The sequence below is a fragment of the Hemitrygon akajei genome, chromosome 9 (genome assembly GCF_048418815.1).
Source record: "Hemitrygon akajei chromosome 9, sHemAka1.3, whole genome shotgun sequence".
Lineage (NCBI taxonomy): Eukaryota > Metazoa > Chordata > Chondrichthyes > Myliobatiformes > Dasyatidae > Hemitrygon > Hemitrygon akajei.
In genome coordinates, this window is record NC_133132.1 from 129,456,555 (window position 1) to 129,481,910 (window position 25,356).

The 25,356-nt window shown below is 38.9% G+C and overlaps 1 protein-coding gene across 2 annotated transcripts in view; it reads left to right on the forward strand.

Moving 5' to 3' along the window:
* atad2b (ATPase family AAA domain containing 2B) overlaps window positions 1–25,356 on the forward strand; it is a 195,184-nt gene that overhangs the window by 110,433 nt on the left and 59,395 nt on the right. For both annotated transcript variants that reach the window (XM_073056957.1, XM_073056959.1), the window contains exons 7-14: window positions 2,472–2,585; window positions 2,972–3,047; window positions 3,313–3,414; window positions 4,424–4,535; window positions 9,504–9,619; window positions 20,182–20,356; window positions 20,460–20,548; window positions 22,496–22,655. In XM_073056957.1, coding sequence (XP_072913058.1) covers window positions 2,472–2,585; window positions 2,972–3,047; window positions 3,313–3,414; window positions 4,424–4,535; window positions 9,504–9,619; window positions 20,182–20,356; window positions 20,460–20,548; window positions 22,496–22,655 — 944 coding nt within the window. The remainder of the gene's footprint in view (window positions 1–2,471; window positions 2,586–2,971; window positions 3,048–3,312; window positions 3,415–4,423; window positions 4,536–9,503; window positions 9,620–20,181; window positions 20,357–20,459; window positions 20,549–22,495; window positions 22,656–25,356) is intronic.

Sequence of the window (25,356 nt, forward strand, 5' to 3'; positions counted from 1 at the left end):
GATGGCCTCTCAAGATATACTCTAGCGATACCACGGTCCTGGCTTTTGGCCTTTACATGCTGTTCACTTTAAGCATTCTGTGAGTGCTCTCCATTTTGTCAGTCTTCTCCCTCTGGCACTCTTCATTCATTTGACTGTTGAGATGTACAGGGCACTTATGTAATTTTCTGACATGTCAAGTATTTTCAAAATGTTTGATTTCCACCTAGGTTGGAAGTGACATGCATTATGTATGAATATTTTGATGAATTAAAAATAGGAGTAGGCCTTTTGACCCCTTAAGCAGGCCCTACCATTGAATAAGATCGTAGCAAATCTGATTGTAACCTCGACCTTGCATTCCCACTTTTCCAGAGGTAACTTCACTCTTTTTTTAATCACATATTGATGTACTTCTTAAGCATATTCAAAGACTTTGTCTCAACTTTAAATAAGAGAGTTCATAAAAAAGAAGCTGTATCTCTGTTTTAAATTGGTGATAGTTATCTTTGAATACTCCCTAGATTTTCTCACAGAAGAAAATATCCTCTCCACAGCTATTCTCTCAATACCTATTAGGATCTTGTTTGTGTCAGTCAAGTCTCTCCTAAACTCCAGTGGATACACACCTGGTGTGTTTAAATTTTATCCTAAAGATAGTCACCTGTTCTAGATATTAGTTTAGTAAGTTTAATCAGAATTGCGTCCAATGCATTAACAAGCCTTCTATAAATGAGATCCATATTGTACAGAGTACTTAAGATTTAGTAGCATCAATGCTCTATATTATTGAAACATTGATCTTATTTTAATATGTAATTTACTTTACACTAAATGATGCCATTCTATTGGTTTCCTAATTACTTGACATACATGTATATAGACCATCTGTGAATTAATGCATTGATACTCCGATCCCGTCACCTCAAAGCTCCCAGTGTTCTCACTCTTTGGGTAATTTGCTTTTTTATCTTTTTCCTGCCAAACTGGACAATTTTACATTTTATTCTATTTGTTAGTTCTTTGCTTACCTTACCCCTTTGCAGAGCCTTAGTGCCTATTTATGAATCCTGATTACAGATTCTGTGTATTGCTTTCTTTGATAAAATCCAATGCAACAGTCCATTTATAGTTTTTCCTTTCCACTTCTGTGACATTTGTGTTTAATATATCCATTTGTAGTAATAAGAATATTTAAATCCAACAAAAGAGTAAAAATGCAGTATCAAATATAAACAAAGGGCTTTATTTGAACAGATTACATAAATTGCTTTAAATATATGAGACTTAAGGAATATAAAACATATTTGAAGCTGGCAGACTGATGCTTTCTCTTGGAAATTAATGCACTGAAATGATACGATTAAAAATAAAAACACAAAATGCTGGCAGAACTCAGCAGGCCAGACAGCATCTATGGGAGGAGGTAGTGACCACTCTCGGCTTTCCACAGGGATCGCTCCCTACGCGACTCCCTTGTCCATTCATCCCCCCCATCCCTCCCCACCGACCTCCCTCCAGGCACTTATCCCTGCAAACGGAAGAAGGGCTACACCTGCCCTCACATTTCTTCCCTCACCACCATCCTAGGCCCCAGACAGTCCTTTCAGGTGAGGCACCACTTCACCTGTGAGTCAACTGGGGTGATATACTGTATCCGGTGCTCCCAATGTGGCCATTTATACATTGGGGAGACCCGCCGCAGACTGGGAGACCGTTTCGCCGAACACCGGCGCTCGGTCCTCCAGCAGTGGCGTGATCTCCCTGTGGCCACACACTTCAATTCCACAGACCACTCCCACTCCGATATGTCTGTCCATGGCCTCCTCTACCGTCAAGGTGAGGCCACACGCAGGTTGATGGAGCAATACCTTATCTCCCGCCTAGGTAGCCTCCTACCTGCCGGCATGAATATTCAGTTCACAGACCTTCGTTGATACCCCTGCGCCCCCACCCCTTACCCCATCCCTGTCTGTAATTTTAGTCTGGTTCTCTTTCTCTCTCTTTTTGCCCCCTCTCTATAATCTCCCTCCAGCCCTACCTTTCTTTCTCTTTTATTTCCCATAATTCTCCACCTTCCCCCAGCCCATTTCCCTTCAGCCTATCAGTTCCCAGCTCTCTACTTCATCCCTCCCCCCACTCCTTATCCCCCCTCGACCATCCCATGTTACTTAACTCCTGATGAAGGGTTTTGGCCCGAAACATCGTCATTACCTCCTCCCATAGATGCTGTCTGGCCTGCTGAGTTCTGCCAGCATTTTGTATTTTTATTTATTTCCAGCATCTGCAGATTCACTCGTGTTGCCTTTGATACAATTAAAAGCTCAGTTTAGTAGTGGATAACCATCTGCCCTTTTATGTTCTGTCAATTGAGGTAACATTAGCTTACTTTAAGTAAATAAATGATATTCAGTGATCCCAATGAATTATTTCATTTTCAAAGTGATTGTAACAGTACCATGCACTGTGATCTTTATTATTTATCTCATTAGAATCTCAAGAAGAGGAAGAAGATGGAGATGAAGTAGAAGAGGCTGAAGAAAATGACAGACCGTACAACTTGAGACAACGGAAAGCTGTACAGAGATATCAAGCCCCTCCAATAGGTAAATGTAGAAAATAATTTTTCTTGTGAAATCCTACAAATGTTCTGTGATACAAAGGCTGTAGTATTTTGCTTTTTCATTTTGTTAGACTCTAACTTCATTGATTGTGAATGAGACTGCATCTAATCAAAATTGTGTAGAAATTTCAGTGGAAGTTTCTTGAAAGAGCATTTGTTTCTAGTTAAGAATTATGCCCTATATTTTCTATTTGGAGTAAAAGCTATGAAAATAACATAACTGAGATCCTAAACATTTTATAAAGTGGCATCGAAAAAGTTATTCTTAAAAGGAAAGCACCATATTAATTTTGCCTTCAGCTGCTTCATACATTAGCCTGCACCTGAACTCATTGTTGCTTAAATCTGGGAATTAACTTGTTTCTTCAGAGCCTGTTCATCGAAGACAAAGACAAAGCACACTATTTGATACACTCAGATCTCCTGCAAGAAGAAGCCACATTAGGTAAAAATAATACAAAATTTATTGAATACTTTGTACTTTTAACAACTGAAATTATTTTCAGGTTTTGTGAGGGAAGCAGGAGTGTGTAGGGCTGACAATGATTTTATCGTTGTACTTGGAAATGTAGAGGGCACTGAGTAGGAGCATTTTCAGGGAATATGTGAAAATGGCAGGTAGTCAGTCCATCAAGTGTCACCTGCAATCATGTTTTTTTCAAATAAAAATATAAATTTATTACTCTTAACTTGCTTTTTGCTTTAAAAAGAAGGAAGAAACATGCAATCCATAGCAGCGATACCACCTCATCATCCGATGAAGAACGTTTTGAAAGAAGAAAGTCCAAAAGCATGGCAAGAGCTAGAAACAGGTGAAATATAGTAACAAGTATCTGTGTTTTAAAAGAAAATGATCATTATGTGTTTTAGCATGACTTAAAAGTAATATATGATGATATAACTATTTGAAGTATGGAAGTTACATTTGATTGTAATTTGTCAGTTTTCATGTATTTTCTATTGTGCTATTTTCCTCGCTTGAATTTTTTGAATTCTTAAAGGACAATCTTGATTATTTTGTAATATAATGTGCAAGTTTGGTCAGTCAGTACTGGTGTACAGAAATGTTAGGTGATGAGATTTGTGAAAACACTGGATTTGAAAGTTCATCAGATTGATATTTTTTCCCTGTATGTTGAGTAACAGAACCATTCCTCACTATGATTCAATTATAATCTTAATTTTAATCATATGTTACCTAATGGTACAGCAGTTAAAGTTGCTACTTCACAGCACCAGGGATCCTGTTTCAATTCTGACCTATGGTTCCGCTTTAGCGGAGTTTGGATGTTTTTTCCATGATTGTGTGGATTTCCTTTGAGTGCCCCAGTTTCCTTCCAAATTTCAAAGACATTCTGTAAGATTAATTCACTGTTGTCAATTACTCCTTAATGTAAGTGGATAGATGTAAAGAGAATGAGAGGGAACTTTATGGTGTATGGGAGAAAGATAAAGGAAATAATTGATTTGATAAAACTAATGCTATTACTCCCCTTGGAACTGGGGTGAATCCTGTGGGCCAAAGGACTTTTTACTTTGTACGTTTAAAAAAAATGACACAGCAGGATGTCTGCTGTATTTAATGAAAATGATTTGCTGATTCTGCAGGAACCTCTTCCTGAAGTTAGACCAAAACAAAGAGCTGTATCTAATTTTGCCAAATTTGATGGTGTTTCATATCAGCATTTAATGCAATAAAAAGACTAAAGTTTATTCTGCCCGAAATATTGATGAAAGTTATGGAGAGTGAAGTAAAACTTAAAATTCAGGTAGAATTTGAAAATTTTGCATTAAATTTGTAACCTAGTAATGATTGAACAGGTGTCTTCCAATGAACGTTAGAACAGAAGATTTGACAAGTGAAATCCTTAGGGAACGTGCGAAAGTTGGTGCCAGTCTCGCTGATGTAGATCCAATGCACTTAGATGCATCAGTAAGTGTTCTGTTTTTTAAAAATACATAGAATATATTTTTTTCTAATTTTATGTCATTTAATACAAGTTAATTATTATGCATTGCATGGTGGCATAATTTGATGATCTATGATTGTTCCTGTTTCCAGAACAGTTGACCTAGATAGGAAAATGCAAGGCCATAACAAATTTCTGGCAAGGATCAAAACACTAATTTCCATCAGTTGTGCATTTCTTCAAATTTTAGAACATAGAAACACAGAAAATCTACAGCACATATGTTATGCCGACCATGTAACCTACTCTAGAAGCTGCCTAGTATTTCCCTACTACATAGCCCTCTATTTTTCAGAGATCACTGTACCTATTTAAGAGGCTCATAGAAGATCCTATTGTATCTGCCTCTACCACCTTTGCTGGCAGTGCATTCCACGCACCCATCACTCTCTGTGGATGCCTCTGACATCCCCCTTGTACCTGCTACCAAGCACCTTAAAACTATGCCCCTTCATGTTAGCCATTTCAGCCCTGGGAAAAAGCCTCTGGCTTTCCACATGATTAATGCCTGTCATCATCTTATGCACCTCCATCAGGTCACCTCTCATCCTCCGTTGCCCCAAGGAGAAAAGGTCAAGTTCACTCAACCTACTCTCATAAGGCATTTTCTCTAATCCAGGCAACATCCTTGTAAATCTCCTATACAGTTTCTCTATAGTATCCACATCCTTCCTGTAATAAGGTGACCAGAACTGAGCACAGTACTCCAGGTCAGGTCTAACTAAGGTCTTGTGTAGCGGAAACATTACCTCATGGCTCTTAATCCCACGGTTAATGAAGGCCAACACACCATACACCTTCTTAACAACACTGTCAACTTATGCAGCAGCTTTCATCCATTGTCTTTTAGATTTTGTACACATGCTCCCTTTACATTTCACCTGGATAACCCCAATCTACATTTACACAATCAGCACTCGTACACTCCTCATTTAAGCTCAAGCTTGTGTCCCTAGATTCTGGAATTCGTAACCGCTTTTGAAATATTATTAACATTCAATTTTTCTATTCATTGAATCTTTAATACTTATATTCTTGTGCTACTCAGAGAAAAAACATAGTTTTAAAAACAGTTTTCAAACCATTAATGTGTTTGCCTGAATTTTTATTGCAGAGCCTTGTACTTTCCATGTTTGAATGGTGTTAATGAGCTCAGTAATCAAAACTATATGCGGTATACTTGTTGTTGTCTTGTTCAGATTCATATTGTCAGGTATAACATTACCTTATCGTACAATAAAAGAGATATGTAAATGTAAGTTTTTATCCCTCCAGCTATATATTGAAATCTGTTATTTTCCCTGTGTTGGTCTGTGCTTTCTGTTTCTTACATTCTTTAAACTATTCATCACTTCCTTCAGGGTCCTCTTCTATGTTGTGTCTCTTGGCCTCATTAGTTTCTATTTCGATCTTTATTCCCCTCCTTAGAATGTTTTCTAGCAGTTGTTCATATTAAATTTCATTTATAGACAATAGACAATAGGTGCAGGAGTAGGCCATTCGGCCCTTCTAGCCAACACGGCCATTCACTGTGATCATGGCTGATCATACACAATCAGTACCCCGTTCCTGCCCTCTCCCTATATCCCTTGACCCCGCTATCTATAAGAGCTCTATCTAACTCTCACTTGAATGCATCCAGAGACTGAGCCTCTACTGCCTTCTGGGGCAGAGCATTCCACATATCCACCACTCTCTGGGTGAAAAAGTTTTTCCGCATCTCTGTTCTAAATGGCCTACCCCTTATACTTAAACTGTGGCCTCTAGTTCTGGACTCACCCATCAGTGGGAACATGCTTCCTGCCTCCAGTGTGTCCAATCCCTTAATAATCTTATATGTTTCAATCAGATCCCCTCTCATCCTTCTAAATTCCAGTGTATACAAGCCCAGTCGCTCCAATCTTTCAACATATGACAGTCCCGCCATTCCGGGACTTAACCTTGTGAACCTACGCTGCACTCCCTCAATAGCAAGAATGTCCTTCCTCAAATTTGGAGACCAAAACTGCACACAATAACACAATACTCCAGGTGGGGTCTCACCAGGGCCCTGTACAGCTGCAGAAGGACCTCTCTACTCCTATACTCAATTCCTCTTGTTATAAAGGCCAGCATGCCATTAGTTTTCTTCACTGCCTGCTGTACCTGCATGCTTGCTTTCAAGAACAAGAACAAGGTTTCATGTACAAGAACACCTAGATCTCGTTGTACTTCCCCTTTTCCTAACTTGACTCCATTTAGATAGTAATCTGCCTTCCCGTTCTTGCCACCAAAGTGGATAACCTCACATTTATCCACATTAAACTGCATCTGCCATACATTTGCCCACTCACCCAACCTGTCCAAGTCACCCTGCGTTCTCATAACATCCTCCTGACATTTCACACTGCCACCCAGCTTTGTGTCATCAGCAAATTTGCTAATTTGCTTCATCTAAATCATTAATGTATATTGTAAACAGCTGCGGTCCCAGCACTGAACCTTGCAATACCCCACTGGTCACAGCCTGCCATTCCGAAAGCGACCCGTTAATCACTACTCTTTGTTTCCTGTCAGCCAGCCAATTTTCAATCCATGTCAGTACTCTGCCCCCAATACCATGTGCCCTAATTTTGCCCACTCATCTCTTATGTGGGACTTTATCAAAAGCTTTCTGGAAGTTTTCATAGTTACATCCTCAAAAAACTCCAGAAGATTAGTCAAGCATGATTTTCCCTTCATAAATCCATGCTGACTCGGACTGATCCTTCTACTGCTATCCAAATGTGTTGTAATTTCCTCTTTTATAATTGACTCCAGCATCTTTCCCACCACTGACGTCAGGCTAACCGGTCTATAATTCCCTGTTTTCTCTCTCCCTCCTTTCTTGAAAAGTGGGACAACATTAGCCACCCTCCAATCAGCAGGAACTGTTCCTGACTCTATAGAACATTGGAAAATGATTACCAATGCGTCCACGATTTCTAGAGCCACCTTTTTAAGTACCCTGGGATGCAGACCATCAGGTCCCGGGGACTTATAAGCCTTCAGACTCAACAGTCTATCTGACACTGTTTCTTGCCTAATATAAATTTCCTTCAGTTCATCCTTTACCCTATTTCCTTTGGCCACTATTACATCTGAGGGATTGTTTGTTTTTTTTTGCTATTCACATACCTAAAGAAGCTTTTACTATCCTCCTTTATATTCTTGGCTAGTTTACCTTCGTACCTCATTTTTTCTTGGCATATTGCCTTTTTTGTTATCTTCTGTTGCTCTTTAAAAGCTTCCCAGTCCTCCGGTTTCCCGCTCATCTTTGCTATGTTATACTTCTCTTTTATTTTTATACTGCCCTTTACTTCCCTCGTCAGCCACGGCCGCCCCTTACTCCCCTTAGGATCTTTCTTCCTCTTTGGAATGAACCGATCCTGCACCTTCTGCATTATTCCCAGAAATACCTGCCATTTTTGTTCCACTGTCTTCCCTGCTAGGGTATTGTTCCGTTGAACTTTGGCCAGCTCCGCCCTCATAGCTCCATAGTTCCCTTTGTTGAACTGTAATACTGACACATTTGATTTTCCCTTCTCCTTCTCAAATTGTAGGTTAAAACATATCATATTATGGTCACTACCTCCTAATGGTTCCTTTACCTCGAGGTCCCTGATCAAATCCGGTTCATTGCACAACACTAAATCTAGAATTGCCTTCTCCCTGGTAGGCTCCAGTACAAGCTGTTCTAAGAATTCATCTCGGAGGCACTCCACAAACTCCCTTTCTTGGGGTCCAGTACCATTCTGATTCTCACAGTCTACCTGCATGTTGAAATCCCCCATGACAACTGTATCATTACCTTTGCAACATTCCAATTTAACTCTTCATTCAACTTACACCCTACATCCAGACTGCTGTTTGGGGTCTGTAGATAACTCCCACTAGGGTCTTTCTACCCATAGAATTTCTCAGTTCTATCCATACTGACTCTACATCCCCAGATTCTATGTCCTCCCTCGCAAGGGACTGAATATCATTCCTCACCATCAGAGCCACCCCACCCCCTCTGCCAATCAGTCTGTCCTTTCGATAAGATGTATATCCTTGAATATTCATTTCCCAGGCCCTGTCTGCTTGAAGCCATGTCTCAGTTATTCCCACAACATCGTGCTTGCCAATTTCCAACTGAGCCTCAAGCTCATCTACTTTATTCCTTATACTTCGTGCATTCATATATAATACTTTTAATTCGGTACTCCCCTCTCCTTTCATATCAATTCCTATTTCACTTGGCCATACTGTATGATTTCTTCTTGAGCTTTCTACTCCATTGATTCTGTTGTCCTTTTTAACTTTTCTTATTTTCACTTTCCCTTTAACTCCATCCTTATCTTTCCAGTTCATCCCCTCCCAATAGTATTTGTCATCAATTTGGTATTATTTTCTTAATCTTTTCAGGCTGTGCATTCGTTTGCTGCTGTTCCTTTTGAAATTGATGTCATTAGTTTTGTTTCTGTCAACAGATTATTTACCTTGTAAAACAGCAATCCTCCTTACAGCTAGTAAGATATCTTGAAGTATTCTTGAGCCTTTTTTTCCCCAAATAAACAGCTAATTGTTCACTAACCTGTTGAAAGTTGGTTTAGGCAATTGTATAATAGTTGACCAGGCTTTTTTTTTAACATAACAATTAGTTTTCTTTTGTATATATAATCTGTTAATTTTGGCGAACAACTCAACTCAGTCTCTAAACTGAACTGTTGGTTTTGCATTTGTTACATTATTTAATACACACCAGGTAGTCTATTAAGTTTATATCATAACCAAATTTATTTTCAGTGCTAGTTTTATTGAGCTATAAATCTAATATATTCTACAGTTCATTTTTTAATGATGTAGTTTACATCAACCTTGTGAAGATTTATGATTCCTCATTTAATTTTTATGAATTGTTTTATTAGGTACGGTTTGATAGTGTTGGAGGGTTAAGTCAGCATATTCAAGCTCTTAAAGAAATGGTCGTTTTTCCTCTACTCTATTCTGAAGTATTTGAACGATTCAAGATTCAACCACCAAGGTATTGTTTTTAAATGTTAGAATTGAATAATGGGATATTTTCCTTCTAGTCTCCAGCATCGAAGTCCTTCAGCTCTGCTCAGCCTTGCTCCAAAAGCCCGTCTGCCCCATTGAATGTTTCAGCCTGCTCTTGCCATAATTTTATTTCTGCCTTGACTTCTTTTCCTCCTTTTTGAGTCCCTTTGCACTTGCATCCATGAAACCTGTGCTCACTGCCACTTTGATATTTTCCATATTTAGTCTGTTTGCCCCATCCTGTGCTCAGATGGCCTGATGATCCTTCTTCCTTGAACAATCTTCCTCCACCTCTATCCTCATTTGTTCATGTGAAATTGTCTTATATTGAACAGTTTCTCCTTTAACTTTGCATCAGAGTCAGATTTTAGTTTAGGGAACACACAGGAGTGTAAGCTATCCTGTTACTCACTGGCATAGGTGGATATGCTTCAGTCCTACTTGGGGATTGGTGGTGCTTCCCACATCCACTTTTTTCCTAATACTTTGACAATTATATTGGTGCTGCTTCTTGCACTACTAATCATGGGAAGAATTAGATTTGATGATCATTTGATCATTTCCATTCTGTTTTCACTTTCACGTGGCCTTTATCTTCCTTGACTTCTCCAATTCCATCTCAGGGAATAGGTCAGTGACTAATATCCATTATGTGTTGAGATATTCCCTCAGTTATAACACAAAGCATCTTCCCACCCTGATTCCTGGAAAATTATTCCATTTGTATTATATCTATTCTGGTGACGAGACTTCCTATACCAGTGCTTCTGAGATGCCTTTGTTTTTTTCTATAATCCTCATTCTCATCTTCCATGGTTAGTATAGCCTTTATACAGCACTTCTCTATTCATTCCACTTCTGCTTTTACTTTTTTCCTTCCATCCAGAGAAATTGTAGGATTTATGTTGCCCTCTCCTTCCTCTTGGCCATCACCCACTGTAATTTTTGTCATTTCCAGGCGTATCTTCCCCACCCTTCTCCTTTCAGCATTCCAAATGATTTGTTCTGTCTGTGATCCTCTGGTTTTCGCTGCTATCTCCATGAGCATCATGACCAATAACATCATGAAGTATCCCATCCACCCTGCTCATGGAGTGTTGAGGCTACTTAGCATCCATGACAGGACCACCAAACTCAAAAACAGTTATTTTCCCCTAGTAGTAAGGCTGATCGACACCTCTACCCACTAATCCACCCCCCCACATCCCCCACCACCAATACTTTATCATTTCCTGGATTATGTATTTATATTTATTGTTTTTTTTAAAAATTGTGTTTCTTTTCCGCTACATCAGAATAACAATTATTTTGTCCTTCTTTACACTTGTGTACTGGAAGTTACATTAAGCAATCTTGAAAACCCATTCCCTTTCTCATAGCACTTCTCATGCAATCAAGGGGGGTGCAATACCTGCTCTTTTGGCAACCCTGGAATTAATCAGTCTTCTAGATGCAATGTTTACACTTCCAGTTTAATATACAGTCGGCCCTCCTCATCCGCGAATTCTGCATGTACGAATTAAACCAACCTAGAATTGTGAAAACCCGGAAGTGCTCTTCCAGCACTTGTTGTTCGAGCATGAACAGACTATTTTTTCTTGTCATTATTCCCTAGACAATGCAGTATAATAACTATTTTACATAGTATTTACATTGTATTAGGTATTATAAGTAATCTAGAGATGATTTAAAGTATACGGGAGGATGTGCGTGGGTTATCGTGGATTGGGATAGAAAAAAATATTAAGTTCTCTTACTAAGTAAGTCAGAACAGGTACATCCGGTGTTATTTTGCGTCATTTAGTCAAATGTTTGTCTTAGTATATAGTATATATTTTACCTTTCTATGCATATAAAACACTTAAGAACGTATGTTTCAGCACCGGGCTCGGGAAAGGAATTTCCCAAGTTCGATCCAGTGACAGATCGCTCCCGAGTGCACTCTCTGTGGTTGATGTGAAGGATCAAAAACGCAAAACCCAATAATTAAACCACTGCGTTGCTTCGTAATAAGGTAGTGAAGCGGGGAAGATTTAAAAAGGGCAGAAATTCTAAATCGGGCTTCATTTGGAGAAGGAAGTCGGAGGATCAGAACGGGAGTGTGGCGGGAGCCATTTTGACTTTCTCTTATTCTCATCGGAGTTAAGAGGCTGGACTGTGTAGGCGTGTGACGTCGGGCAGTGAAGCAGGGAATATTTTAAAAGGGCAGAAATTCTAAATCAGGTTTCATTTGGAGAAGGAAGTCGGATCAGAACAGGAGTGTGGCGGGAGCCATTTTGACTTTCTCTTATTCTCATCGGAGTTAAGAGAGGCGGGACTGCGCAGATGTGTGACGTCGGGCAGTGAAGCAGGGAAGATTTTAAAAAGGCAGAAATTCTAAATCGGGTTTCATTTGGAGAAGGAAGTCGGAGGATCAGAACGGGAGTGTGGCGAGAGCCATTTTGACTTTTTCTTATTCTCATCGGAGTTAAGAGAGGCGGGACTGCGCAGGCGTATGATGTCGGGCAGTGAAGCGGGGAAGGTTTAAAAAGGACACAGCCTTATACAGCGAGCAGTGGAGTGAGCCAGGAGCAGAGTGTAGGCTTAAGGGCTTTGGCTCAATGAGCTTAGGCGGAAGTGGACGAGGCAAGGTAGGTTTAGGTTTCAGTTTTTCCTGTTATTTGAGGAAAGGAGAAGTATGAGTGTGAGGGCAGCTTGTTGTTCTTGGTGTTGGATGTGGGAGGTCCTGGAGTCTCCTAGCCTCCCAGATGTCCACATCTGCACCAGGTGCGCCAAGCTGCAGCTCCTAAGGGACCGTGTGAGGGAACTAGAGATGCAGCTCACTGACCTTCATCTGGTCAGGGAGAGTGAGGAGTTGATAGAAAGGAGTTCCAGGCAGGTGGTCTCACTGGGGCCATGGGAGACAGACAGGTGGGTCAGGGTTAGGAGGAGGAAGGGGAGGAGTTAAGGTACTAGAGAGTACCTTACTCTATAAGGTAATAGAGAGCACGCAGCAAGAGGAATAAGGTGAATGATCTTTTTTTTTAAAAACTTTTTTTATTGTTTTCAAGTAGTTACAGAATAAATGTGTATGAAAAAAAAAGTGTTACCCAGCCCCCCTCCCCTTAACTCCTCCCCCCTAACATCCCTATTAAAAAAAATAAGAAAGAAAAAAAAAGGGAATGCCTGGATATTGGAAGATCCCCACATGCTCCACGGAGTTCTCATTTTTTTAATATATGTTAAAATTCTTTTTCTTTTTACTGGCTCATTAAGCCCATTAACATTAAAACTTAAAAAATTTAGTAGATTAGTCATTTTTTTTTATTATATTACTCCAATCTATAATAATACCTAATCTTTCCACTTTCGTGGTATCCTGGGAAATCTTTATAAAAATCTCCATGTTGCTATGTGTGTCCCCACCAATCATCCAGGCAAAAAGATAGAAGAAAATTAAAATATAAAGAAAAAAAAACAAAATACCCCCCTACTAATGTTGTGGAAAAAAAACACAACATTACCCCCCTCTGCTGTACGGGTCATGGCAACCGCCATGATTACACACGTGAATCCCGCAGTAACCGATCCAAAGCTCCCCAGCGCCCCCGCAACATAAAAAAGTATATGTATAAGAAGAGAAAAAAAAAATACTATTCTCATTTAGTATTTCTAAAATTTTGCTTTTCTCTTCTATAATATCCATAAATGTCCATCACTTCTGTTCGTTGGGTCTATCTTCATCTTTAATCCATTACGTTTGGAAGCCTCTATGTGTAATTAGCGAATAGATGGAAGTTCTTGTACAAACTCCTCTGCTTTTCGATAATCGGAAAAAAAATTTTTTCCCTCCTCCAAAAAAATTATCAGTGTTGCTGGATGACGCATTGTAAATTTATAACCCTTTTCCCATAAGGCTTTTTTCGCTGGGTTAAATTCCTTCTTTCTCTTCAACAGGTTGTAACTTATATCAGGATAAAAAAGAACTGGTTTCCCTGCTATCATCAGTGGCCCGTTTCTATTTTTGGCACTTTGGGCAGCGGCCTTCAGGATCTTTTCTTTGTCTTGGTATCGTAAGCATTTTATCAAAATTGATCGTGGGTTTTGATCAGCTCGAGGTCTTGACCTTAAAGATCTATGCGCCCTTTCAATCTCAATTGGAGTTTCTCTTTCCATTTCCAATTTTTTAGGGATCCATTTTTGAAAAAAATTTATTGGATCTTCTCCTTCTATATCTTCTTTAAGTCCAACAATTTTAATATTATTTCGTCTACTGAGATTTTCAAGCTTATCAATTTTTTCCATAAATTGTTTTCTTTCTGATGTCCAAGCAGTATTTTCATTTTCCATTTTGTCCATTCTTTCAACCATGTCTTCCGTTGTAGTTTCCAAGTCCGTAATTCTTTTTTCCATTTTTTCCTGTCTCTTTGTCATTTTATCAAGCATAATCTCCATATTGGTCATTTTTTTTTTGAGTATTTTTTGATTATTTTTAATTACTTTTAATGTGTCTAATTTACGCATTATTTGCCTCAAAGTCTTTTCTATATTTCTAGAAGGACTTTTAACTCCTTCTTCATCTGATCCTTCCGAGAGATTTGACTCTCCCTCCGATTCGCTATCACTTTCAGTTGCAGTGGTAGCTGGGTTTTGTAGTTCTTGTTGCTCCCGTTTGCGCATGCTCCATCCTTCGCGTTTGCGCAGTTCACGATGGTCTTTTCCTTTGGAAGTGGCCAATGTTGCCACAGTCTCCTGTTCCGTATCGCCGGTGATATAATGTACCTGAGACCGCGGTTCCTCAGTAGACGTGGGCCTTGTTCTTGTTCCAACTTGCGTAGTCTTCCCGGTATTAGTTTTCTTCATCTTCCTTCCTTGAGGCATAGCTTGACACAGTCCGGAGTAGTTTATAAGTAACTTTTAGAAAGTATTGACTAACTTTTCTTCATTTAAACATTAATTTATTAACTTTTTACGGGAGAGCTGGGTTCCTGCGTCTCGATCCTACGTCATCACGTGATGTCCCCCAAGGTGAATGATCTTGTACAGTTACAGATTGGCAGGTATGATATTGTGGCCGTCACTGAGACATGGCTACAGGGTGCATGTCTCTGTTTGCTGAACATCCAAGGATACACGGTGTATCGGAAGGATAGGCAGGTAGGTAGAGGGGGTGGTGTGGCTTTAATGGTAAGAAATGACAATAAATCATTAGAAAGAGTTGACATAGGATCGGAAGGTACAGAATCTTTATGGGTTGAGCTAAGAAATCGCAGGGGTAAAAGGACCCTGATGGCAGTTATTTTTCAGGCCTATAAACAGCTGCAGTGATGTGGACTACAAATTACAACAGGAAATAGAAAAGGCTTACCAGAAGGGCAGTGTTATGATAATTGTAGGGGATTTTAACATGCAAGTGGATTGGGAAAATCAGGTCTGCACTGGATCTCGAGAGAATTTGTAGAATGTCTACAAGATGGCTTTTTAGATCAGCTTGTTGTTGAGCCCACTAGGGGATCGGCTGTACTGGATTGGGTATTGTGTAATGAACCAGAGGTGATTAGAGAGATGGAAGTGAAGGAACCATTAGGAGGCAGTGATCACAACATGATTGAGTTCACTGTGAAATTTGAGAAAGAGAAGCTGAAATCTGATGTGTCGGTATTTCAGTGGAGTAAAGGAAATTACAGTGGCATGAGAGAGAAACTGGCCAAGGTTGACTGGAAAGAGACACTAGCGGGAATGATGGCAGAGCAGCAGTGGCTGGAGTTTATGTGAGAAGTGAGGAAGGTGGAAGACAGATAAATTCCAGAGAAGAAATTTTCAAATAGAAAAAGGATGCAACCATGACAAGAGAAGTCAAAGCCAAAGTAAAGGTAAAGCAGAGGGCATACAAGGAAGCAAAAATTAGTGGGAAGACAGAGGATTGGGACGTTTTTAAAAGCTTACAAAGGGAAACTAAGAAGGTCATTAAGAGAGAAAAGATGAACTATGAAAGGAAGCTAGCAAATAATATCAAAGCGGATACTAAAAGCTTTTTCAAGTATATAAAGAGTAAATGACAGGTGAGAGTAGATATAGGACCGATAGAAAATGATGCTGGAGAAATTGTAATGGGAGATAGGAGATGGCGGAGGAACTGAACGAGTATTTTGCATCAGTCTTCACTGAGGAAGACATCAGCAATATACCGAACATTCAAGGGTGTCAGGGAAGAGAAATATGCGCAGTCACAATTACGACAGAGAAAGTACTCAGGAAGCTGAATAGTCTAAGGGTAGATAAACTGGACCGGTTGGAATGCACCCTCGTGTTCTGAAGGAAGTAGCAGTGGAGATTGCAGAGGCATTAGCAATAATCTTTCAAAAGTCGATAGATTCTGGCCTGGTTCTGGAGGACTGGAAAGTTGCAAATGTTGCTCCGCTATTTAAGAAGGGGGCAAGGAAGCAAAAAGGAAATTATAGACCTGTTAGCTTGACATCGGTGGTTGCGAAGTTGTTGGAGTCGTTTGTCAAGGATGAGGTTACGGAGTACTTGGCGGCATATGACAAGATAGGCAGAACTCAACATGGTTTCCTTAAAGGAAAAACCTGCCTGACAAACCTAGTGCAATTTTTTGAGGAAATTACAAGTAGGCTAGACAAGGGAGATGCAGTCTATGTTGTGTATTTGGATTTTCAGAAGGCCTTTAACAAGGTGCTGCACATGAGGCTGCTAGACAAGATAAGAGCCCATGGAATTACAGGAAAGTTACATACGTGGATAGAGCGTTGGCTGATTGGCAGGAAACAGAGAGTGGGAATAAAGGGATCCCATTCTGGTTGGCTGCTGGTTACAAGTGGTGTTACAGGGGTCTGAGGTTGGGGCCGCTTCTTTTTATGTTGTATATCAACGATTTGGATTATGGAATAGATGGCTTTATGGCTAAGTTTGCTAATGATACAAAGATAGGTGGAGGGGCTGGTAGTGCTGAGGAAACAGAGAGTCTGCAGAGAGACTTGGATAGATTGGGGGCATGGGCGAAGAAGTGGCAAATGAATTACAGTGTTGGAAAGTGTACGGTCATTCACTTTGATAGAAGAAATAAACAGGCAGACTCTTATATATAAGGGGAGAGAATTCAAAGTTCTGAGATGCAACGGGACTTGGGAGTCCTCATGCAGGATGCCCTTAAGGTTAACCTCCAGGTTGAGTTGGTGGTGAAGAAGGCGAATGCAATGTTGGCATTCATTTCTAGAGGAATAGAGTATAGGAGCAGGGATGTGATGTTGAGGCTCTATAAGGCACTGGTAAGACCTCACTTGGAATACTGTGTGCGGTTTTGGGCTTCTTATTTAAGAAAGGATGTGCTGACATTGGAGAGGGTTCAGAGAAGATTCACTAGAATGATTCCGGGAATGAGAAGCTTAACATATGAGGAACGTTTGACCTCTCTTGGACTGTACTCCTTGGAGTTTAGAACTATGAGGGGGGACCTCATAGAAACAGTTTGAATGTTGAAAGGCATGGACAGAGTGGATGTGGCAAAGTTGTTTCCCATGGTGGGGGAGTCTAGTACAAGAGGATATGACTTAAGGATTGCAGGGCGCCCATTCAGAACAGAGATGTGAAGAAAATTTTTTAGCCAGAGGGTGGTGAATCTATGGAATTTGTTGCCACGGGCGGCAGTGGAGGCCAAGTCATTGGGTGTATTTAAGGCAGAGATTGATAGGTTTCTGAGTAGTCAGGGCATCAAAGGTTATGGTGAGAAGGCGGGGGAATGGGACTAAAGGGGAGATTGGATCAGCTCATGATGAAATGGTGGAGCAGACTCGATGGGCCGAATGGCCAACTTCTGCTCCTTTGTCTTATGGTCTTATGGTCTAATAATTGTAGCTTTCATCGGGGCAGAACCTTTCTCACTGTATCCTTTAAAATTGTTCCAGTCGTTGACCGACATAGCCTAATGCTTCTCCAATGACAGATGGCGTTTCACCTCTTTCCAATCACTTTATTATTTCCACTTTATTTTCAATTGTGATTGTGATTATTTTCATGAACAGAAACGCGGATTCAGATCTCTGCCGCCAGGTCCTAATGTCCACTTCACCTTTGACAGGTTAAATAAGGTCTGGGGTTCCGCTGGGTCCTAAGGTCCAGTGCATTGAGACAGGTTGAATAAGGGACTTGAGCATCTGCAATTTTTGGTATCTGCGAGGGGTCCCGGAGCCAATCCCTCGCAGATAAGGAGGGCGGACTGTATTACATTTAGTGTTCGCCTTGCTCAACACTGAAAAAGCCAGATTGAATCACTGCTTTGCAGAACACTTTTCCGTTCATTGTGCTAAGGTATCTGTGAGCTTCCAGTTGACTGCTATTTTAAATCATGTCATTGTCTTTTCCCTTTAACTCTGACTGGCTTACCACACTGATCCATTGTAGGCTCATTTTACTGCACCTTATCTTCCATCAAGGGACATTCTAGCCTTCGGGACCAGTTCTATCTATTTTGTAATATTAGCTTGACTTTAGATTAATCCTGTAGAGGTACTTCTGTTTGCCCCAGGTGTTGTGTAATTAAGATGATTGACAATGGTCAGTGTATTTTTGTAATCTTGGATAACAATATGATTAGTCAATAAGCACGCTGACGATCACATCACTTTTACAAATCATGCAGTATGTTATAGGGAAGTGTACACAAAAGAGCAATGTACTTTCATTTTAAAACTTTAATGTATTAGGTTGAGTAAATATTCATATAAAATACACTGCAAAAATTCTTGTACTTCAGATTGCATTTTGTAATTAGTAGATTAAGATTTATTTTAATACCTTGTAATTCAGAAGTGTTGTGTTTATTGTTTTTTGACCCGTGTTTATGATTGACTGTAGAATGTTTGGATATGGATTCAGATGTAGGTATAATATTGGTTTAAACAGGGATCTGTAGTTGACTATACACTTTACAGAACATGAAAATAGTACTAATTTAAGTGTCATGTAGTGTTATTAGTTATTCTCTTTTTAGTGATTGTATAAAAGGCATGTGATTGCTTTTAGTACAGCTGTCAGCAACATTTGTATGGTATCTTTTGAGAAAAAAACAGCTCAAGGTGCTTTAGTACCTATCAAAAAAGTAAAAGTTCTTCCTGAATGTTCTAAAATGAAGTTCAATTGACGTAATTTTAGTCTGTTTATTTATTTAGTTTATACTTGTTGGTTGCTCAACAGAGTTAGAGTACAGGTTTCCCCCACTATCCAAAGGTAGAGCGTTCCTATGAAACCGTTTATAAGCTGAAATGTCGTAATGCGAAGAAGCAATTACCATTAATTTGTATGGGAAAAATTTTTGAGCGTTCCCAGACCCAAAAAATAACCTACCAAATCATACCTAATAACACATAAAACCTAAAATAACACTAACATATAGTAAAAGCAGGAATGATATGATAAATATACAGCCTATATAAAGTAGAAATATTGTATGTATGGTGTCGTTTCACTTATCAAAATCGAGAAGTCAGCGAGCCAGAATCGATGTGGAGAAAAAAAATCAGCACGTACACGCATGTGTATGTACATGAGTATGCACGTACACGTACACGCATGTACATGCATGCACACACAACTGCCCGCACAAGGCTTCACGGTCATAGTAGTCTTTCTCGGGGTAAACACACGTATAAAGCAGGCGTCTTTTTTACATAAAAGTAAAAATCCTCTTTGGTTAGCGAAAACAGGTACTAATGTATGTCTTTCGTACCAGCGAGCTGTTGTAAAGCAAACGTTTGAAAATCGGGGGCCACCTGTATAATGATTGTTTAAAGCAATCACTTCAAAGTTCAAAGTAAATTTATTATCAAACTACATATGTGTCATCATATAAACCTTGAGATTTGTTTTCTTATGGGCATATTCAGTAAATCCAAGAACCATAACAGTCAATGAAAGTCTGCACCCAACAGGATGAACAACCAATATATAAAAGACTACAAATTGTGCAAATACAGAAGGAAAAAAGAAATAATTCTATAAATAAGCAATAAACATTGAGAACATGAGATGAAGAGTCCTTGAAAATGAGCCCATATCTTGTGGAAATAGTTCGGTGATGGGGCGAGTGAAGTTATACTCACTAGATTAAATATAGGTTTTCTTTATTTTATTGCTGGAAGCCATAGTACTATTTAACTAATATTGTCTGTCCTGATATGTTTATTAGTTCCTCCATATGAAGAAAATCTATGATTTTTGACTTACAGTAAATAAATGTCTACTCTTTAAATGAAAGAAATGTCTCTTAAGCCACATGTTGATCTTAGTTCAATGATTGCAGATTCAGACCGAGATGGAATGTTCTGAATTGAGACTTACCTTGGAGCCCTAACTATGTCATTGGGTTTGAGAAGGTTCTATACCATTTTTAAGATGTAGCATTAACTTTAGGTATGTTTGAAAAGTCAAGGGCTGTAATATATCTGGAAGAGAGGAGAAATAGGAAATATTTATATATTTCCAAAGTTCTGTGAAGGTAATTAAAACATTGAAAATATGTCCATTTTTAAATTCCATTTTTGTTGAATGACATAGGGGTTGTTTATTCTATGGGCCTCCTGGAACAGGCAAGACCTTGATGGCTAGAGCCTTGGCAAATGAATGCAGCGTGGGAGACAAGAAGGTTTCATTCTTCATGCGGAAAGGTGCAGATTGCCTTAGCAAATGGGTAGGAGAGTCTGAGCGCCAACTCAGGCTGCTGTTTGATCAGGTAAAGAAAACATTTGGCAACATATTTCCCATTGATATTGCATGCATAATTCTTGTTTTTATATAGAATTTGTAGGCCTAGTTCAAAATTTAATTTTTTATAGGCTTACTTAATGCGACCGTCCATAATTTTTTTTGATGAAATTGATGGCCTGGCACCAGTTCGTTCAAGCAGACAAGATCAAATTCATAGGTAAGGAATTATGAATTCTGTTGTAGCTGCAATCTTGTGGAGTTGTTTGGAGGGCAAGAATTTGCCAACTTGTTTGACATATGAACATGTTGAACACCATTACTCAAATCCTTTGCAGTTGCCACATCCAAAGAATTATTCCTCTACTAGTAATAGAAATAGCAGGAAAATTGATTTCAGAGCCTGTGTTAATTTATTTGTTTTCCTGAATACTTTTCCATGTTGAATTTTTAAAGTTTTGGAATGAGCTAGCTAGAGAACAGCGAAATTCTCATTTAACATACATTAAGTTGAAATTCCATCTGTACCTGAAAATTTAGAATTTGAATTCAATGCTAAATTTAAAACATTTTGCCGTGGTAATTGTCTGGTTTTTGTTATGTGGGTTGGTAATGTGTGGGGAGTAGGAAGATGGATACCTCTCAACACCAGTCACCAGGTTCAGCCCATTAACCTATCAATCTGCATGTCTTGGGAAATGTGTTTCCACATGCTTCCTTAAGATGTGTGTTTATATGTTAATGGCAGAGCAAATCGTGATAGAATCTGGGGTGAATTGATTGGATATTGAAGAGAGTAAAATAGGTTTGGTATAGTTGCATGTTTGATGTTCATTATAGACTGTCACGTACATGGAACCCTGTAAAAGTATCAGCAGCATACAGAACACACCTGGAGTCTGGTTTTGCTGTTAACAAAACACTGTTTTATTAGTAACTACACAATATAGTAACTTAAACCAGGTAAATCAAGAGCTAACAGTGTTATGCATATATAGGTGTAAATAAAGTTCCCAAACTTATTCAAGCTCAGGTAGCAAGAGTTACAGTTTTATGACGGTATGTAAGAAAAGTTCAGTTCAGATGCATGGGATTGAAGTGAGATGTTTGTAATCAAAAGGTGAATGTTGTGAGAAGGCAATTACGTCGATATTCCAAAGATTCCACAACAGCAATACAAAATAACATTAGCAGTAGGTTTTATCTCTGAAGTTGTTCCACTCCACACACAAAGTATCACAGACAGTGATCTTCAACGAATATCCTTTCAACACAAGTGGTACCACACTCGAGTTCAGCTATGGGACATCTCAAAGTGGTAGCCACAGGATACTTGAACAGAATCCACATATGGATTATCACCAACAGTAGAATATCACAAAGGGGACCATCTTCAATGGAACCACCACCCAGACATGGGTCGACACACTGGTAGATTCCACAAGGTTACCCCAGTCACATGACATGATAGCCACTTATCCAGTTTCAAGACTATAAAATAACTCCAACAGTGATTTGCCACAGGGGTGCCTTTCTTCAGTGAATTACCACACTCAGACAAAGGGTAAACAAACACGAATTCACAAAGGTTTCCCCTCACCAGAGAACCCACTCCTGTGGATTAACTAAGTGACAATCACACTTTCGTAGCCGAATGGAATCAAACTCACCCTCATGAGCTACTTAGAGAGTCCAAACAGTGGTCTCTTAGTCACTATGTTTCTTCTGTTTCAAACCTTCCTCTCCTCTCTTCTCTTCTCTGCAAACTTGTTCTAGTTGCAGAAAACTTGTGAGAGTCATTTATCAATACTCAGGATCGATTGCAACTCACTCCATTAGAATCTCTGCAGTTTTGGACAATATTCTTTGAGTAGTTGTCCATTCCTAATGTAACATTTATCTGTAGGATAAACTTGATGAGCATTTCTATTTTATAGTTACCCAAGTTGGACACCCTGAAGCAACACTCTACTTTCATAGTTATGATCCATAATGTTTTTTGAAGTTAACTATCTGTGGTGGCCAAAGCAATTGAAATTTACATTTTTACATCTAGTTATACTCTCAGTGTTGTACAGTATACTGTATTTGATAGTAGAAATGCTGTTGGGTTCTGACTATTCATATTTATCAATGAGGATAAATGACTAATTCTTGTGTTTTTCAGTTCTATAGTGTCAACATTACTGGCACTGATGGATGGACTGGACAATAGGGGGGAAATAGTTATAATTGGTGCTACAAATAGACTTGATTCGATTGATCCTGCACTCAGGAGACCTGGTCGTTTTGATAGAGAATTCCTTTTTAACCTGCCTGATAAAAAGGTAAATGAAAAATATCTTCTGATATATTCCCCCCTTTTATAAAGCTCTTCTATTAGTACCTTTCCTATGACTCTTGTCCAATCTTAGCGGTAGTAAGCTGCAATTTTTAGTGATTTTGTTCAGTTCCAAATAATTTCAATAAAACAATGATTTGGTCATTTCAGTAATAGTTTACTGAGAAGCCAAACACAATGACTAAAGGTGTGCATATTATCCAAGTATCTGACAAATCCCAAATTCCACTTGCAAGTTTAAAAACAAACTTAACTGTCCAACAGTGTTTTTTTAATATCAACATTCAGTATAGCTATGTTATGATCATAGGGAGAGTATCATGTTTTCTATTTATTAAAGGCTCTGCAGTTTTCTCTATTATTTTAGTTGCTCCACATACATTTATAATATTATGAAGAAATTGTTTCTTATTTGTTTGTACCTCTAAAATCTCTTACATTAAATTATTTGGTGTGTAATCACCATGGTCATAATTTGCAGTTCTGGAATTTGGATTTTCCACAGATACTTCTTCCCATGCTATTTTATTTAATCTTTATCCCATTATACACATAATTTGACTTTCTCATCACACAATTCATTGCAACTACATTCTTATCAAAGGTGTTAAAGGAATTTCTTCTGGAATACTTAAGTGGAAGTAATCTCTCTATGTCTTCTGAGTGGATATAGTGCAAAATGTTCCAGTATAATACTTGAATTTTTGGTAATAGTTTTGTAGAATTTTTAAAAATTCAATTGGTTTCAATTGATTTTTTTTCAATAGGGACTTGAATTTGGTGTATTCAATTTGGTGCTGCTTGGCAGAATATTTTAGACTTTGTTATTTCACCGCCTGCTGTTCGCAATGTCCTTGACCTTTGTGTTTGTGGGGGTTGTCAAAGTCCATTGGGTAGTGCTAGGTGAGAGGCCTTGCATTCCTTGCTTGAAGTCTGCTTGTCATTCATGGCTTGTTTCAGTTTTTTTGAACAGCCAGAAAGTAGAGTTCCCCAGTAAGGTTATTCCAGTGGGTGCAACATCAGGTAAATGTGACCATGGAGTTTCTGGTTGGCTGCCAGTGACTAGTGGCTTTCTTGCCTTGCCCTACATGGTATTACAGGAAAGATTGTAGCTTGGATAAAATAGTGGCTAATTGGCAGGAAGCAAAGAATGGGAATAAAGGGTGCCTTTTCTGATTGGCTGCTGGTGACCAGTGATGTTCCACAGGGGTCTATGTTGAGACTGATTCATTTTACGTTATATGCCAGTGATTTGGATAATGGAATTGATGGCTTTGTTGCAAAGTTTGCAGATAATACAAATAAGATAGGCGGAGGGACAGGTAGTTTTGAGGAAATATGGAGGCTACAGAAGGATTTAGATTAGTAGAATGGACAAGGAAGTAACAGATGGAATATGATGTCAGGAAGTGTATGGTCAGGCACTTCGTTATAAGAAATTAAAGGGTTGACTATTTTCTAACTGGTGAGAAAATACAGAAATCTGAGGCACAAAGAGATTTGGGAGTCCTTGTGCAGAATTCTGTAAAGGTTAATTTTTAGGTGGAATCTGTGGTGAGGAAGGCAAATGCAATGTTAGCATTCATTTCATGAAGACTAGAATGTCAAAGCAAGGATGTAATGTTGAGACTTTATAAAGTACTGGTGAGGCCTCACTTGGAGTATTATGAGTAGGTATGGGCCCATTATCTTAGAAAGGTTGTGCTGAAACTGGAGGGGGTTCAAAGGAGGTTCACAAAAGTGATTCCAGGATTAAACAGCTTGTCGTATGAAGAGAGTTTGATGGCTCTGGGCCTGCATTTAGTAAATTTAGTCAATTTAGTAAAATGAGGGGTGACCTAATTGAAATCTATTGAATGGTAAAAGGCCTTGATAGAGTGGATGGAGAAAGGATGTTTCCTATGGTGGGAGACCAGAGGACACAGCCTCAAAATAGAGGGGTTTCTTTTTAGAACACACATGAGGAGGCATTTCTTTAACCAGAGAGTGGTCAATCTGTGGAATTCTTTGCCACAGGCAGCTGTGCCGAATCTCTATGTACATTTAAGGCAGAAGTTTATAGATTCTTGATTGGTCAGGAAATGAAGGGATTGGTGGGGTGGGGGGGAGGGAAAGGCAGGAGATTGGGGCTGAGAGGAAAATGGATCAGCCATGATGAAATAGCAGAGGAAACTCAATGGGTCAAATGACCTAATTCTGCTCCTATATCTTGTGGTCTAGATCAATTCATAAAATACTAGTTTTTATTTACATTATTGTTTAGATTATGAAAAATGACATTGGTTAAAATATTTTTATTTCCTCCTCCATTTGCTATAACTCTCTTTCTAAATTTTGTGTCTTGTGTGATTCAGATTGTTATAGTCCACTCTTAGTAATTTCATAGGAATATAGCTGCAATGATTGATCACTGAAAGGGACATTTAGGAATGTCTCTAACACAAGATTGATCTGAAATTTCCTAAATTGAGACAAGGCAGAACTCAAATCTTCTAGATATGGAAAGGAGTATTTACTTAGAGCTCTGGGTGTGGTGAGGAATGCAGTGGTTTTGAATATTAAGTGATTAATTGAATGTCCAAGTTAAAAATTTTTGAATGTATAATTTTGTTAGACTATTGATTAATTTACTGAGAAATAGGTATAATAATAGAAATTTTGCAAAATCAATATTGTTTAAGTATTGT